This window comes from Diceros bicornis, chromosome 17, assembly GCF_020826845.1.
Source record: "Diceros bicornis minor isolate mBicDic1 chromosome 17, mDicBic1.mat.cur, whole genome shotgun sequence".
In the NCBI taxonomy this organism is placed as follows: domain Eukaryota; kingdom Metazoa; phylum Chordata; class Mammalia; order Perissodactyla; family Rhinocerotidae; genus Diceros; species Diceros bicornis.
Genome location: NC_080756.1, coordinates 2,494,779 through 2,512,249, shown reverse-complemented (window position 1 = coordinate 2,512,249; position 17,471 = coordinate 2,494,779). Strand labels below are relative to the sequence as shown.

Here is a 17,471-nt window from a genome sequence, read left to right as displayed (position 1 = left end):
CAGATGAGTTATGCGAGTTCTTGTGTGGTGCGGGAGACTACCGCGCAGCACGAAGTGAGAAGTGTTTCCTGCTGCGCTGTGGGGGGAGACGAGGGGGCGGTTTCAGGAAGACCTCCCAAAGGAGCCGACTTTCTAGTTGGTCTTTGAATGATAATAGCAGCCGACATCGAGTGTCTTAAACCCTTTTCGTGTAGTATTAGCTAATTGAATCTTCATACCAGTCCTATGAGGATGGGTGCTACGATCCTCTTCTCATAGGTAACACTGGGGCTGAAAGAGGATAAGGAACTGGGTCAAGGTTAGGAAGCTAGTAAATAGAAGAACCAAGTTGCCAGCCTGGCTGTGTGTCTGCAGACTGCAGGAGGCTGTTTGATGAGTAAGCAAGTGTTCACCAGGTGGGCCAAGGGGGCAAACATAGGCCCCGGTAAAAGAAAAGGTAAGAATATGAAACTGCATGCTTTGTGTAGCTGAATAGTCACATGCTGTATATGTTTGTATGGGGGTGATGTTTGTGACTGAACTGATAAGTTTGAGGTCAGGTGTAAAAACCGTGGACTTGAGTCTGTAGGCCAGAGGTAGCTATCTGAAGGATTGAAGTGGAGGAAAAGCATATTGGATTGTTGACTTAAAATACAAGTCTCCTAATTCACACAGTTTATTTTGTAGATCTTGGTCTGAGAGTGACAGGGGAGGGCTGAAGCATTGTGACCACAATAGTGCTGAGACAGGAGAACCCTCAGTGTACTCTGGGGAGAAATAACTGGAAGGATCATTTCTCTCCAGTTTACTAGAATTGGTTTTTTACTATCTTCCCATCTCACCAGCTCAAACAACAGATTTTTTCATAGTACCTATGGTTTGAAGTATCTTGGAGACTATAGGAGATCCTTTTAAGAGATTGTTCCTGAAATTTTAGGGAACTCCTCAATCCATCAGAGGAAAGATTGACCTTCGTGAGGCGGTTATCTAAAACAGTGTTATAATATAGATTCCAAGTGTTGAAATAATTCCAAAGGAGAAAATACCACAGTGAATGCCAGAAAGTCAGAGAAGCCTTTGTGCAGGTAAAATTGGAGAGAGACTTGGAGGGAGAAGCAGGATTTGGAGCCAGAAGGGTATTGTCAACAAAATGATCAAAGACTTGGCTCCTGGGATGATTTGTACCTTGACTGACTCAGGGTTCTTTGCTCCAATCATGATGATAAAGTTCTTTGCAAATGCTGCATTCTGATTTCATTTACATGAGCTTGATTATGCCATTTTAGGAGTGGCTTTGGAGAAATGTCATCCCCTGTGATCCGGGAGGCGGAGGTGACACGGACTGCACGGAAACAGAGTGCTCAAAAAAGAGTTCTAAGTATCCTTTGTGCTTTAAGCATCATTATTAAAAAAACTGCAACATGTTTGGAATCAGGATTATAGATTTTTTGTGTGTGAGAGGTATTAAACACTAGCTATAATAATAAAATGCTGTGGAAATTAGTTTTTTCAACTCTCCAGATATGTTATTTGGCAAATATAATGCTGAAATTCAATGAAATTAAGATTTATGTTTTCCTGAAAATAAAGATGTTCCATTTTACTGCTATCATATTGTGGTTAGCTTCTGCTGAGATTAGACATCTTTTTTTTATTTGAAATCTGACTGAGAACTCTTAGTTCAGTGTGTAGTAATCTTAAGACTGATATCTGGGGCCGGCCTGGTGGCGCAAGCGGTTTAAGTGCACGCACTCTGCTTCAGCGGCCTGGGGTTCGCAGGTTCGGATCCCAGGCGAACACCGACGCACCACTTGTCAGGCCATGCTGTGGTGGCATCCCATATAAAGTGGAGGAAGCTGGGCACAGATGTTAGCTCAGGGCCAGCCTTCCTCAGCAAAAAAATAAAAGAGGAGGATTGGCATCGGATGTTAGCTCAGAGCTGATCTTCCTCACACACACACAAAAAAGACTGATATCTGAGAATTTAAATCGTAGAGGGAATTATTTACTCTTGGCATAGAGAAAATGGTAGCCATAAAATACCTTGGTTTTGAAAAATGTATTCACATATTTTTTATAGTGTAAATATGGTTAGTTCTAACTTGAATGGTGTCTTTTCTGCATGGAAAACTTTCTTAACTCTTCCCACAGTTCGGGCATCCCAAGATGAAATTTTTGCCAATACTACACCAAGAAACCAGGGTATCCCTCAAACTCCCAGCTCATTTCGACCACCCTGTAAGGTTTTTTGCTTTTAAAGCATTTAATAAGAATAATAATAGCAGCTAACTCTTATAATACACATAATAAATATAACATTTGGTTGCAGTATCAATAATTAAGAACAATAACAATGATTGTAGTGACTATTTGTTGCACTCTTAACCATGTTTCAGGCACTGTACTTACGCAAATGCACGGTAACTATGACATAGGTATTATCTCTATTTTGCCAAAACTGAAAGTAAGACTTAGAGAAGTTAATGCAGATAACATAGCTAAGTAAGTATGTAATTAATGGAACCAGTATTCCCACAGTGATCTGCTTACTCCAAAGCCCATGACCTCCGAGATATACTGCCTCCTCAGTATGCTTTGTAAAATAGAATCCATTGACTCACTTATGTCCTTGTTTTAGTGCTCAGTTATGTTATAATGGAAACATCTCTATTTGCAGTAAAATTTTCCTAATGAGCTCAGTAATACCAAAAGCTCAAATTTAGGAAAATAAGTTAAATCTTCATATCATGGAAATATTAACATTAAAGTATTTATTTGGTTAGACTGTAAATAATTGAAAACGGAAAATTATTTATTCTTTATTGTTTGTTTGCTTGTTTTGTTTTCATGATCAGTGCTCATGCACTTTGGGGTTCTTTTTACTAACCTCTTGTTTGTAGTTACTCCACCGAATCGAAGCTTGCTAAGGCAGCCGGATGTCTCCTGCATTCTTGGAACAGGAGGGAGGTCTCCCCGGCTTACACAGTCTTCAGGGTTCTTGGGAAATTTGTCTATGGTATGTAGAAAAATGGGGCTGAATTTTTCTCCCTTTTTATAAAAATATGTAGCTTAAAAGCCTTTAATGAGAATTGAAGTCATATTCATCATAAAAGTAACTAGGTTATATGGCTTGAAATAATTTTTTGGTCAGACTTTCAGAAAACTGAAACCCTTAAGCATCTCATGTCACAGGTTGAAGCTGTGACACCAGCAACATTTAGATGCAGATAAGGTGTTAATCTGACAGTTTGCTGATCAGAAGAAATAAATTCTGAGTGGTTGCTGATGACTATAAAAGCTGAGCCCTGTTTTGAAGCATAGAAGAGTAGGAAGCCACGAGTATTTGGTGAAGAGTATTATAAGGAAGAGAGACAATGCAGTAAAGGAAAGAAAAGAGAAAATTTTGGAAAAAGTGGATGAGACATTCTTTAGGAATCACTATGGTACTGTATTTAAAAGAAGAAAAGTCATGTAAACTGTGGTGCAGAATGACTTGACCCAGGTGTTTAAAATACCCAGTAGGAAATGAAAGAATTGTATCTAACTAAGAAGAAAACAGAAGAGTTTTGTTGGAGTAGTAGAGTACTATAGCACATTTAGTTCCAAAAACAAGATAAAAACGGTTCTCCTGTATTTGGCTCTATGCTTATTAAAAAGGCACAGAGATTTTTACATGCACTTCACATTGTCTACATTAAGTGTTTTCTGAAGAATGGTTTTGCATATTAAACATCTCGTCTTAGAATGTTAAACAGATCTTTAAAATATTTATTACAGTCTTGTGGATTCTTAGTGTTCATAGCTAACAATGATCTAGTCACTGAACAGTTTTACTTTGCTTGTGAAACTGGTTTATTTTGGCAATGTTTATCTTGTTCTACTCAAAAACGTGAGTAAATTGCCTCTGGGTTTAAGCAAAGAAGACTTTTGTTATTTACTGCTTCACAACTGCAAGATTAATAGTAAACGTGTTACTCTTTTAAAGGCCGGGATAGAGTAAAAGTGTATTGATTACTATAAAATGTTTGGAAATTACTTTGTAGTAAGAGGTATCTTCTTGGTTCGTTTTGCCAGTTTTAATATCGGCTGTGAGAGGTGGTCTTGGACATGTAGGTTGCCCTGAAGGAAGTAAGGTTATTTGCTATGTTAATTTTACCATGTCTGCCTACCCAGATTTGATTGTGGACCAAAGGATTTTTCTGAATGCAAAATAGCATTGCTGTGTAAGATTTTCAATTTGATCCTTATACTAATGACACTAAGCACTCAGAAGGGAGTGAACTATTAGTCAGTCTCCAGGAGCTGAAGCTAAGCTCTCCTCAGCCCGTAGTTACTACCTCATGAACATATAGGTTCCAGTACCCATCTTGAGCATTTTTCCTTGGGGAGACTGATTTAAAGGTACATTTTTATTGCTGCTCATACCGGGATTTTAAATAAAGGTGAATTTTAAAAACCTTTTTATGCATATTAAACAGGTCCAAAAATAGAATAGTATGAGTAAGCCCCCATGTGATCATTGCCCAGTTTCTTCATATGGCTGATCTTGTTTTGTCTACACCCACAAGCATTTCCCCCACGTTACTTTAAAACGCCCAGACTTCATACTGTTTTATCCGTAAGAACTTCAGTACATATCTCTGAGACATAAGGACACTTTGTTTACCATGAACACAATACTAACACATCCAACCCCCCACACACGCAGAGTAATTCTTTTATCATTTCAAATATCCATTTTATATATATATTTTGTCATTATAATATATGTTTCATTAAATATTCACGTTTCCCCAGTTGTATCAAATTTTTTTAAGCTGGTTTATTCAAATCAGGATCCAAACAAAATCAGCACGCTGCACTCTTTTTTTTTTTTTTTTTTTTGTGAGGAAGATCAGCCCTGAGCTAACATCCATGCTAATCCTCCTCTTTTTGCTGAGGAAGACCGGCTCTGAGCTAACATCTATTGCCAATCCTCCTCCTTTTTTTTTTTTTTCCCCCAAAGCCCCAGTAGATAGTTATATGTCATAGTTGCACATCCTTCTAGTTGCTGTATATGGGATTCGGTCTCAGCATGGCCGGAGAAGCGGTCCGTAGGTGAGCACCTGGGATCTGAACCCGGGCTGCCAGTAGCGGAGCGTGCGCACTTAACCGCTAAGCCACAAGGCCGGCCCAAGCACACTGCACTCTTGATGCGTCCTTAAGTCTGTTACTCCATACAGTCCTCCCTCATCCTTTTTTCCATTACCATTTATTTGTTGAAGAAACTGAGTAATTTCTCCTGTACAGTCTCTCCTACGCCGAAAGTGGAAAACTGATGTGAACTTAGAGCCGTATGACTTCCGTATTTTACCTATTAATATCAGCTTATATATTACAAAATGCAGTCTTTGTTGTTTTTTTTTTAAGTATGGAGTAGTATAAGGAAGAAATCAAAGGAGCCATAATTTCCTTAACAAAATAACCCTTGTGGCTATCTTTTAAAAATGAAAAACACATACATAAGGTTTAAAAGAATTTAGCAGTGTTGAAGTCTTTATTCACTCACTGGCCATGGCTCCATCACTTTTCTGTGTCGTCTTTGTATTCTCAAGGTGACTCACCTGGATGACAGTAACTGGGCCGCTGCGTTCTCGTCACAGCATCCGGGGCTCTTCACGAGCGCAGAGCCGCACAGTGTAACAGAGGACGTCACGCTCAGCGCTGTGATGTTACGTGAGGATGACCCCGGAGAAGCTGGTTGGTGGCTTTGAGCTTTGTTTGTAAGAAAGCGGCTCGTCGCTTTGCTAAGATCAAGAAGACTGTCTCCTATTCCTGAACATCACTGAAACATACTTTTCATTAAGCTAATTAGTTATGATAGTAGCTCTAGAAGGTTGAACCTTAGTTCTCAGTTGGAGCAGCATCTTGCCATTTTCTCTCTCGGTGTAGATAACAGCCTGTTAGGTAACTAGACAGGTCTCTAACATTTTTATTCTATTCAGATTTGTGTTGTTGAAAGAGCTTCTCTTTTTCTTTAGGTCTAGTTTTTATCTAACATGGTTGACATGTTCTGTTTTGGCCTGGATGCTGTTTTTTCAAATAGTATTGTGACCTTTCTAGTTTTAGGCTGGGTATTACCATTCTCTTTTGGAAAAAAACATTTGCTTGTAGTGTCTCTGTACCTACACGTTACATAGGTTCTTCATCATTTTACCATCATCACGAGCTAACGTGTGAGTGCTAGTCAGCATGCTTACCACTGTATGAACATTAACTCGTGCAATGCTCCATTAAATAGTTAAACTAACTATTCCCATTTTAGGGGAAAGGAAACTGCTGCTCAAAGAGGTTGAGTAACCTGCTTAAGCTCGCCTGGCTAGGAAGGGATGGCCCCCAGCTGAGAAACTGAGCCATTTGATTCCAGAGCCCGCCTCTTAAACTGTGGTAGCTGCTGCGTCCCTGTAGTGTCTGCCAGAAAGAGAGACTTGGATTCTGAGTGACTCAGAAATACTTTGTACTTAATCTATAAAATACAAGAATTTTATTTGTAGTATGAATAATGGGCAAGACCCTAAATATTATAATATTGTAGTAGAGCATATGTGTTTTTCCTGAGTAGAACATGTCATTTTAGTAGCTAGTATAACTTTCTTAGCTACTTTGTTATAATGTGCTTAAAATATAATTCAGATGTTTTAAAATTTGGCTCACATTTTTCTAGTAATTGTTGACAGACTAATAACTAATACGTCTTTGAGATCGTAAAAACTTGTAGGTAACAAAAGAAAAAAAAGATAAATTGGACTACATCAAAATTTAAAACTTCTCTGCATCAAAAGATACAATCAACAGAGTGAAAAGGCAACTCACAGAATGGGAGAATATATCTGCAAATCATATGTCTGATAAGAGGGTAATATCCAGAATGTAGGAAGAACTCCTACAGCTCAACAACAATAAAAAACAAACAACCCAATTAAAAAATGGGCAAAGGACTTGAATAGACATTTCCCCGAAGAAGGTATAAAAATGGCCAATTAAGCATGTGAAAAGATGCTCAGCATCACTAATCATTAGAGAAATGCAAATCAAAACCACAACCGACATCACTTTATACCCATTAGGATAGCTACTATCAACAAAACCAAACATAAAATAAGTATTGGCAAGGATGTGGAGAAGTTGGAGCCCTTGTACATTTTTAGTAGGAATGTAAAATGGTGCATCGCTGTGTAAAACTGTATGGTGGTTCCTCAAAAAATTAAAAATAGAATTACCATATGATCCAGCAATTCTCTCTGTGGGTATGTACCCAAAAGAACTGAAAGCAGGATCTCAAAGAGATTTTTATACCCTTGTTCATAGCTCCATTATTCATAATAGCCAAAAGGTAGAAGTAACCCAAATGTCCATTGATGAATGAATGGCTAAACAAAATGGGGTATGTACATACAGTGGGGTATTATTCAGCCTTAAAAAGCAAGTAAATTCTGACACACGCTGTAACATGGATGAACCTTGAGGACATTATGCTCAGTGAAATAAGACAGTCACAAAAGGACAAATACTATACGATTCCACTTACATGAGGTACCTAGAGTAGTCAAACTCATAGACACAGAAAGTAGAATGATGGTTGCCAGGTGCTAGGGGAAGAGGGGAACAGAGAGTTATTGTTTAATAGGTACAGAGTTTTAGGTTTTTTTTTTAATTGAGCTATAATTGACATAGAACATTGTGTAAGTTTAAGGTATACAACGTGTTGATACATTTACGTATTGCAATATGATTATTAGTGTTAGCTAACACATTCATCACATCTTCACATCACATAATTATCATTTCTTTTTGTGGTAGAACATTTATGATTAACGTCTTAGCAACTTTCAAGTATGTAATACAGATTTGTTGACTATAATCAATGCTGCGCATTAGATTTCCAGAGCTTATTCATCTTCTAACTGCAAGTTTGTACCCCTTTGACCAATATCTCTCCAGTTCCCCGACCCCCGAGCCCCTGGTAACCCCATTCTGCTCTCTGTTTCTACGAGTTTGGCTTTTTCATTTTTTTTTTATTTACTTATTTATTTATTTTTGCTGAGGAAGACTCGGTCTTTGCTAACATCTGTTGCCAACCTTCCTCTTTTTTTTGGCTTGAGGAAGATTAGCCCTGAGTCTTCCTCTATTTTATATGTGGGACGCCACCACAGCATGGCTGGTGAGTGATGTAAGTCCGTGCCTGGGATTCAAACCTGAGAACCCGGGCCGCCAAAGTGGAGCATGAGGAAATTTAACTGCCCAGCCATGGGGCTGGCCCCCGAGTTTGGCTTTTTAAAATTCCACAAAGAAGTTATGTACAGTATTTGTCTTTCTCTGTCAGATTTATCTCACTTAGCATAATGCCCTTCGAGTCCATCCATGTTGTTGCAAATGGCAGGATTTCCTTCTTTCTCGTGGCTAATATTTCATTGTATATATATATACCACTTCTTTATCTGTTCATCCAGTGATGGACGCTTAGGTTGTTTCCATATTTTGTCTCTTGTGAATAATGCTGCAGTGAACGTGGGAGTACAGATATTTTTTCGATATCCTGTTTTCATTTCCTCTGGATATACAGGCATACCTCAGAGATAATCCAGGTTCAGTTCCAGACCTTTGCAATGAAGCGAGTCACACGAATTTTTTGGTTTCCCAGTGCATATCAAAAGTTATGTTTATACTGTACTGTAGTCTGTTAAGTGTGCATTAGCATTATGTCTAAAAAACCAGTGTATATACCTTAATTAAAAAATACTTTATTGCTAAAAAATGCTAACATCATCTGAGCCTTCAGCGAGTCAATCTTTTTGCTGGTGGAGGGTCTTGCCTTGATGTTGGTGACTGCTAACTGATCAGGGTGTGGTTGCTGAATGTTGGGTGGCTGTAGCAATTTCTTAAAATAAGGTAACAATGAAGTTTGCCACATGGATTGACTCTTTTTTTTACAAATGATTTCTCCGTAGCATGTGATGCTGTTTGATAGCATTTTACCCACAGTAGAACTTCTTTCAAAAATGGAGGCAAGCTCTGCCACTGCTTTCTCAACTAAGTTTATGTGATCTTCAGAATCCTTTGTTGTCGTTTTAACAGTCTTTACAGCATCTTCGCCAGGAGTAGATTCTGTCTCAGGAAACCACTTTCTTTGCCTCTCCATGAGAAGCAACTCCTCATCTGTTAAAGTTTTATCATGAGATTGCAGCAATTCAGTCACATCTTAAGGCTCCACTTCTGATTCTACTTCTCTTGTTATTTCCACCACATCTGCAGATACTTCCTCCACAGAAGACCCCTCAAAGTCATCCATGAGAGTTGGAATCAACTTCTTTCAAACTGCTGTTAATGTTGATCTTTTGACCTCTTCCCTATGAATCACAAATATTCTTAATGGCATCTAGAATAGTGAATCCTTTGCAGAAGGTTGTTAATTTACTTTGCCCGGATCCATCAGAGGAATCACTATCTGTGGCCACTATAGCCTTATGAAATGTTTTTTTTTGTTTTTGTTTTTGTTTTTTTTTTTTTTTTTGCTGAGGAAGATTGGCCCTGAGCTAACATCTGTTGCCTATCTTCCTCTTTTTCTGCTTGAGGAAGATTAGCCCTGAGCTAACATCTGTGCCTATCTTCCTCTATTTCATATGTGAGTCGCCTGCCGCAGCATGGTTGACGAGTGGTCTAGGTCCATGCCTGGGATCCAAACCCGCAAACCTGGGCCGCCAAAATGGAGAGCACCAAACTTAACCACTATGCCACGAGGCTGGCCCCCTGAAATGTATTTCTTAAATAATAAGACTTGAAAGTTGAAATTACTCCTTGATCCATGGGCTGCAGAGTGGATGTTGTGTTAGCAGGCCTGAAAACAACATTAATCTTGTACATCTCCGTCAGAGCTCTTGGGTGACCAGGTGCATGGTCAATGAGTAGTAATATTTTGAAAGCAGTCTTTTTTTCTGAGTAGGTCTCAACAGTGGGCTTGAAACACTCAGTAAACCAGTTGTAAACAGATGTGCTGTCATCCAGGCTTTGTTCCATTTATAAAGCACAAGCAGAGTAGATTAATTCTTAAGGGCCCTAGGATTTTTGGAATGGTAAATGAGCGTTGGCTTCAACTTAAAGTCACGAGCTGTATTAGCCCCTAATAAGAGAGTCAGCCTGTCCTTTGAAGCTTTGAAGCCAGGCATTGAGTTCTCCTCTCTACCTGTGAAAGTCCTAGATGGCATCGTCTTCCAACATAAGGCTGTTTCGTCTACACTAAAAATCTATTGTTTAGTGTGACCACCTTCATTAATTTTTCATTCATTATTCATTAATTATCTTAGCTAGATCTTCTGGGTCACTTGCTGCTTCACCTTGCACTTTTATGTGATGGAGATGGCTTCTTTCCTTAAACCTCATGAACCACCCTCTGCTAGCTTCACACTTTTCTTCTGCAGCCTCCTCCCCTCTCTCAGCCTTCACAAAATAGGAGAGAGTTAGGGCCTTGCTCTGGATTAGGCTTTGGCTTAGGGGAATGTTGTGGCTGGTTTGATCCTCTATCCAGGCCACTAAAACATTCTCCATGTCAGCAATAAGGCTGTTTGGCTTTCTTGTCATTCATGTGTTCACTGGAGTAGCTCTTTCAGTTTCCTTCAAGAACTTCTCCTTTGCATTCACAGCTTGGTTAATCGTTTGGCACAAGAGGCCTGGCTTTTGTCCTACCTTGGCTTTTGACATGCCTTTCTCACTAAGCCTAATCTCTAGTTTTTGATTTCAAGTGAGAGATGTGCGACGCTTCCTTTCACTTGAACGCTTAGAGGCCATTGTAGGGTTATTAATTGGCCTAATTTCATTATTGTTGTGTCTCAGGGAGTAGGGAGGCCTGAGGAGAGGGAGAGAGACAGGGGAAAGGCTGGTTGGTGGAGCAGTCAGAATACACAAAACGTTTATCAATTAAATTCACTGTCTTATAAGGGCATGGTTTGTGGCGCCCCCAAACAATTACAGTAGTAACACCAAAGGTTGTTGATCACAGATCACCATAACAAATATAATAATAATGAAAGAGTTCGAAATATTGCGAGAATTACCAAAATGTGACACAGAGATTCGAAGTGAGCAAATGCTGTTGGAAAAATGGCGCCAACAGACTTCCTCGATGCAGGGTTGCCACAGACCTTCAGTTTGTAAAAACAAACAAATAAACAAAAAAATGCAATATCTGCAAAGTGCCATAAAGCAAAGCGCAATAAAGTGAGGTATGCCTCTATACCCAGGGGTGGGATTGCTGGATCATTTGGTAGTTGTATTTTTATTTTTTTGAGGAACCTCCATACTGTTTTCCATAGTGGCTGCTCCAATTTACAGTCCCACCAGCAGTGGTCAGTGGTTCTCTTTTCTCCACATCCTCACCGGGGCTTGTTTTTCTCGTCTTTTTGGTGACAGCCATCCTGACAGATGTGAGGTGATATTGTGGTTTTGATTTGCATTTCCCTGATGATTAGGGATGTTGAGCACCTTTCATGTACCTGTTGGCCGTCTGTATGTCTTCTTTGGAGAAATGTCTGTTCAGTTTCTCTGTCCATTTTTTAATAGGATTGTGTGTTTTTTTATTATTGAGTTGTATGAGTTCTTTATGTATTTTGGATATTAACCCCTTATCAGATATATGGTTTGCAAACATTTTCTCCCATTCCAGAGGTTGTCTTTTCATTTCGTTGATGGTTTCTTTTGCTGTGCAGGAGCTTTTTGGTTTGATGTAGTCCCACTTGTTTATTTTTGCTTTTTTGCTTGTGCTTTTGGTGTCATGTCCAAAAAATTGTTACCAAGACCGATGTCAAGGAGCTTTTTTCCTATATTATTTCTAGAAGTTTTACAGTTTCAGGCCTTATGTTTAAGTCTTTAGTCCATTTTGAATTCGTTTTTATGAGTGGTGTGTGATAGTGGTCCAATTTCGTTTTTCTGCACGTGGTTACCTAGTTTTCCTGACACCACTTATTGAAGAGACTATCCTTTCCCCATTGAGTCTTCTTGGCTCCCTTGTCAAATATTAGTTGCCTATATATATGGGAGTTTATGTCTGGGCTCTTGATTCTGTTCCTTGGTCTCTTTTTGTGCCAATACTATATTGTTTTGATCACTTTAGCTTTGTAGTATAATTTGCAGTCAGGCAGTGTGACCCCTCTAGCTCTGTTCTTCTTTCTCAGGGTTGCTTTGGCTATCCTGAGTTTTAGTTTTGCAAGATGACAAGAGTTCTGTGGATGAATGGTGGTGATGGTAGCGCAACAGTGTGAATGTACTTAATGCCACTGAACTATGCACTTAAAAATGGTTAGGATGGTAAATTTTGTTATATGTGTTTTATGAGAATTATAATTTTTTTTTTAAATACGGCAGTAATAAAAAGGACTTGCATCTGTGTCTTTAAGTTTTCAAACAGGATTACTGAGAAGTATATCACTTAACTTTTTTTGTTTCTTTTGTTGTTAATGTGTTCTAGCATCCATGAGCATGTTTTCTGATTTCCTGCAGTCTTTTTTGAGGCACTCTTCCACTACCGTTTTTGAGCTTGTAGAAGAGTATGAAAACATCTGTAGTAGTCAGGTAAGTTAATTTCACTTCATTGTTGGTCAGACTTAGGTACTCTTTAGTTGTTGTTGAACAGCATCAACCTGTAAATTTCCATACTGTCTTTAAGGAAGATGTCTTAGGGCTGTAGTGGAACAGGTGGCATGGTTGGGAGGTCAGCCAGAGCAGTTCTGCTTTTCACATATTGAGCGTCCGTTTAAGATTTCTTTTGGAGACAGAAGGATTCTGCTGCTTTAAAAAAGGAAACCCCAAAATAGACAAAGGACTTTTAAAAGTCAATAATAAAAAAATGAACAATCCAATTAAAAAATGTGGGGTTTGGCCCAGTGGGGTAGTGGTTGAGTTTGCTTACTCCGCTTCAGCGGCCCAGGGTTTGCGGGTTCAGATCCCAGGCGTGGACCTACACACAGCTTGTCAAACCATGGTGTGGCAGGCATCCTACATGTAAAGTAGAGGAAGATGGACACACATGTTAGCCCAGGGCCAATCTTCCTCAGCAGAAAGAGGAGAATTGGCAACAGATGTTAGCTCAGGGCTGATCTTCCTCACCAAAAATAAAGGGGAGGGATGGGAGTAAAACAGGCCCAGCCCTGATGGCCTAGCAGTTAAAGTTTGGCGTGCTCTGCTTTGGTGGCCTGGGTTCGGTTCCTGGGCGTGCAACCACACCACTTATCTGTCAGTAGCCATGCTGTGGCAGCGGCTCACATAGAAGAGCCAGAAGGACTTACAACTAGAATATACAATTATGTACTGGGGCTTTGGGAAGGAAAAAAAGAGAGAGAGAAAGAGTGGCAACAGATGATAGCTCAGGGTGAATCTTTCCCAGCAAAAAAAAAAAGAAAGAAAGAAAGAAAAATGGATAAAACATGTTAATAGACACCTTACTAGAGAAGACGTACAGACAGTAAATAAGCATATGAAAAGATGTTCAACATCATATGTCATTAGGGAAATGCAAATTAAAACAATGAGATGCCACTATACATGTATTAGAATGGCAAAAATCCAAAACACTGACAACACCAAATGCTGGCAAGGATGTGGAGCAGGAGGAACTCTCATTCATTGCTGGTGGGAATGAAAAATGGTACGGCCACTTTGGAAAACAGTTTCTCAGAAAACTAAACATACTCTTACCATATGATCCAACATTCATACTCTTTGGTGTTCACCCAAACGAATTAAAAACTTATTTCTACGCAAAAACTTGCACATGATGTTTATGGCAGCTTTATTCATAATTGCCTAAACTTGGAAGCAACCAAGATGTCCTTCAGTAGGTGAATGGATAAACTGTGGTACATCCAGACGTTGGAATGTTATTCAGCGCTAAAAAGAAATGAGCTATCAAGCCATGAAGAGACAAGGATGAACCCTAAATGCATACTACTAAGTGAAAGAAGCCAATCTGAAAAGGCTTCATACTGTATGATTCCAACTGTTGGGTATTCTGGAAAAGACAAAACTGTGGAGACAGTAAAAAGATCAGTGGTTGCCAGGGTGGAGTGTGGGGTAGGGGGTGAATAGGCAGAGCACAGAGGAGTTTTAGGGCAGTGAAAATATTCTGTAGGATACTATAATGATGGGCACATGTCATACATTTGTCCAAACCCATAGAACGTACAACACCAAGAGTGAACCATTATAAACTGTGGACTTTGGGTGATAATGACATGTCAGTGTAGATTCATCTCTTGTAACACATGTACCCTCTTATGCTGGGTATTGGTAGTGGGGAGTGAGGTTGTGCATGTGTAGGGGCAGAGAGTAATGGGAACGCTCCGTCTTTTCCACTCAATTTTGCTGTGAACCTAAAACTGCTCTAAAAAATTAAGTCTATCTAAAAGGGAAAGGGCTTCAAGAAACTATTGCATTCAAGAATAATTGAAATAATAATAATATTTTTTGAGTATTTAATACTGTTTCAGTAATCAGTCTCTGAATGGTTCCACTATAAAAGCAGTAGCTTCATTAAATAACAAAAGCAATAATAATCACTTAGTGAATCGCTGGTGTGAGGATTCCAATAGCGAATTTAATAAATGAGTGAGAGGTACAGATCACTTAGTAAACACTGGCCCTAAGAAGATGGAAGTAGCACTGCTTTGTGAATACTTTTTAAAGGGACGGAAAACCTGTTGAGGTGGGGGATTCTTCATGTTCTGAGTGAGAACAGTCCTGTCTCTCAGTTTCCCCGTGATAAGATAAGGAGGTGCGTTCATAACCTTTGAGAATGGCTGTCTTTACCCTGGATTCTTAAACCTCCTGGTAAACAATTGTGTGTGTGTTTCTGGGGAGAACGTGCATACTTTTCATTAGATTTCACATGTACCTCAGTCCCAAAAACGTTAATAACTACTGTTTTAGAACAAGGAGGGAAGGGATTTTGGTTCCGTTTTGGTTAGAAATGACAATGTTTTGGTAACAATCTTAGGAAAATATTTTTCTTGATTTGTTATATGGTATAAATTTCTCAGACATAATTTGAAGATATTTTTAATTTTTGTTGCTACCTTGATGATTCATGTTATGATTTTGTCAGGTATGGGTTAGATTTAGCTTATCTTCTGGGTAGGTATCCAGGAAGAAAAAAATGTACCCATGGCTGTTATTGTTGAATCTGAAACCTACATATGTTATCCTTCTCTACATATATGCTCACATAAACACACCTTACTTCAAAGTAAGGCCATCTCCACTGGGAATGTTATACTATATGCAATTAAAAAAGACAATGGCTAGGTGGGGAAAATTCATAATATAATTATGTATTATATAAATATATTTGTATAGTTAGTTTTAGCACTGTGTAGTTGAAGAATACAAAGTTGTGACTCAGAATTATAGAAAACCTCTTTAGCTTTGTGTTTTTATTTCAGGTAAATATACTGAGTAAAATCGTGAACCGAGCAACACCTGGACTTCAAAAGTTTTCAAAAACAGCCAGTATGCTGTGGCTCCTTCAGCAGGAGATGGTCACGTGGAGGCTGCTGGCTTCTTTGTATAGGTAAGGTTGTGTAGGACTCGTAAGTGAAATAAACACAAGGTAACAAAATAATGATAGGCAAATTAACTTATAATTTTATTTATTTATTTAATTTTCCCCCAAAGCCCCAGTTGATAGTTGTATGTCATAGCTGCATATCCTTCTAGTTGCTGTATGTGGGACGTGGCCTCAGCATGGCCAGAGAAGTGTTACGTCGGTGTGCACCCGGGATCCGAACCCGGGCCGCCAGCAGCGGAGTGCGTGCACGCAACCGCTAGGCCACAGGGCCAGCCCACAAATTAAGTTAAAAGAGTAGGTGTTTGGAAATGTGTCCTGGTTTTGATGCTTATCATTTCTAATGACTTAATTGTCAGGAGTGAGTTAGGAGAGAAGAGGGGAATATTAGGTCATAAAGCTGCTAGCTACCAAAAATTGGATATTTGTAAAGATTTAAGGAAAGTGCTAAAAATACTACAATACTTAGGAGAGGATAGATTAAGAAAAAGAACTGAAAGGTAGACTTTATGTAATTTGGAAGTTTGAAAGAAGTTAACCAAATTTTCCTTCTCTCAGATGCTCAGTGGTTATGGCTCTTATTCTGTTGCTTTCTCGTTTTTTTTTTGTTTCCCCTGCTGAGGAAGATTCACCTAGAGTTAACGTTTGTTGCCAGTCTTCCTCTTTTTGCTGAGGAAGATTCGCCCTGAGCTAACATCTGTTGCCAGTCTTCCTCTATTTTGTATGTGGGTCGCCACCACAGCATAGCCACCAATGAGTGGTATAGGTCCACACCAGGGATCCGAACCGGGGCCACTGAAGCGGAGCGTGCTGAACTTAACCACTGTGTCGCTGGGGCTGGTCCCAGCTTTCTCATTCTAATGAGAAAATCTCAAAAGAAAATCATATTGTTTTATTTTTGCCATGTGAAAACATTGCATTAAAAAGTTAGGTGTGTGGGGCTGGCCTGGTAGGGTAGTGGTTAAGCTGGAGCGCTCTGCTTTGGTGGCCTGGGGTTCGAAGGTTCGGATCCCGAGTGCAGACCTACGCACCACTTGTCAAGCCAGGCTGTGGCGGCGTCCCACACGTAAAGTAGGGGAAGATGGGCACAGATGTTAGCCCAGGGCCAGTCATTCTCAGGCAAAAGAGGAGGATTAGCAACAGGTATTAGCTCAGGGCTAATCTTCCTCACACACACACAAAAAAAGATGTAGGGCCAGCCCTGATGTCCCAGTGGTTCAAGTTCAGCACTCTCAGCACTTTCGCAGCCCGGGTTAGCTTCCTGGGTGCAGAACCACACCACTTATCCGTCAGTTGCCGTGCTGCGGTGGTGGCTCACATAGAAGAACTGGAAAGACTTACAGCTAGGGTATACAACCATGCACTGAGGGGCTCTGAGGGAAAAAAAAGACGAAGGTTGGCAACAGATGTTAGCTCAGGGCGAATCCTTCCCTGCAAAAAAAAAAAGTTAGATATATGTGTTAGCAGGTAGCCATTAAAGACTTTGCAGTGTGTGTTTTTGGTAAATATCAGTTTTCTTAAGATGTCAATATCAGATTCAGAAGGCATTTAGTACTTGTATCTTGTTTTTAAAGCATGATGGCTAAGTTAATTGGAAACTCATTTGTTTATACTGGGTAGAATGCAGGTTTGTGCATGTACATAGCGTAAAAGGTGATTTCATATACTTGTGTGAAATAAGGCTTTTCATTTTGTGTTATTTTTCCCCAGAGACAGAATACAGTCTGTTTTAGAAGAAGAGAATATGTTTGCAGTTACTGTAAGTTTTATATTAATTTTTTCCTTTATAAATGCTTAAGAATTAAAATGTTTTTGGTAGTAGAATTTGGTTTTCTTTTTGGTGAGGAAGATTGGGGGTCTTGTTAAACAGCAGATTCTGATTCAGGAGGTCTGGGTGGGGCCTGAG

The 17,471-nt window shown here is 39.4% G+C and overlaps 1 protein-coding gene across 7 annotated transcripts in view; it reads left to right on the top strand.

Moving 5' to 3' along the window:
* NUP107 (nucleoporin 107) overlaps nucleotides 1-17,471 on the top strand; it is a 47,689-nt gene that overhangs the window by 545 nt on the left and 29,673 nt on the right. For 3 of the 7 annotated variants that reach the window (XM_058557677.1, XM_058557673.1, XM_058557678.1), the window contains exons 2-8: nucleotides 1,266-1,357; nucleotides 2,131-2,217; nucleotides 2,880-2,995; nucleotides 5,574-5,718; nucleotides 12,476-12,579; nucleotides 15,444-15,571; nucleotides 17,276-17,324. In XM_058557677.1, coding sequence (XP_058413660.1) covers nucleotides 1,282-1,357; nucleotides 2,131-2,217; nucleotides 2,880-2,995; nucleotides 5,574-5,718; nucleotides 12,476-12,579; nucleotides 15,444-15,571; nucleotides 17,276-17,324 — 705 coding nt within the window. In that variant the 5' untranslated portion in view covers nucleotides 1,266-1,281. Of the gene's footprint in view, nucleotides 1-258; nucleotides 437-916; nucleotides 1,065-1,265; nucleotides 1,358-2,130; nucleotides 2,218-2,849; nucleotides 2,996-5,573; nucleotides 5,719-12,475; nucleotides 12,580-15,443; nucleotides 15,572-17,275; nucleotides 17,325-17,471 lie in introns of those variants that run through there. The other 4 variants (XM_058557674.1, XM_058557675.1, XM_058557676.1 and 1 more) reach the window with 4 other exon arrangements.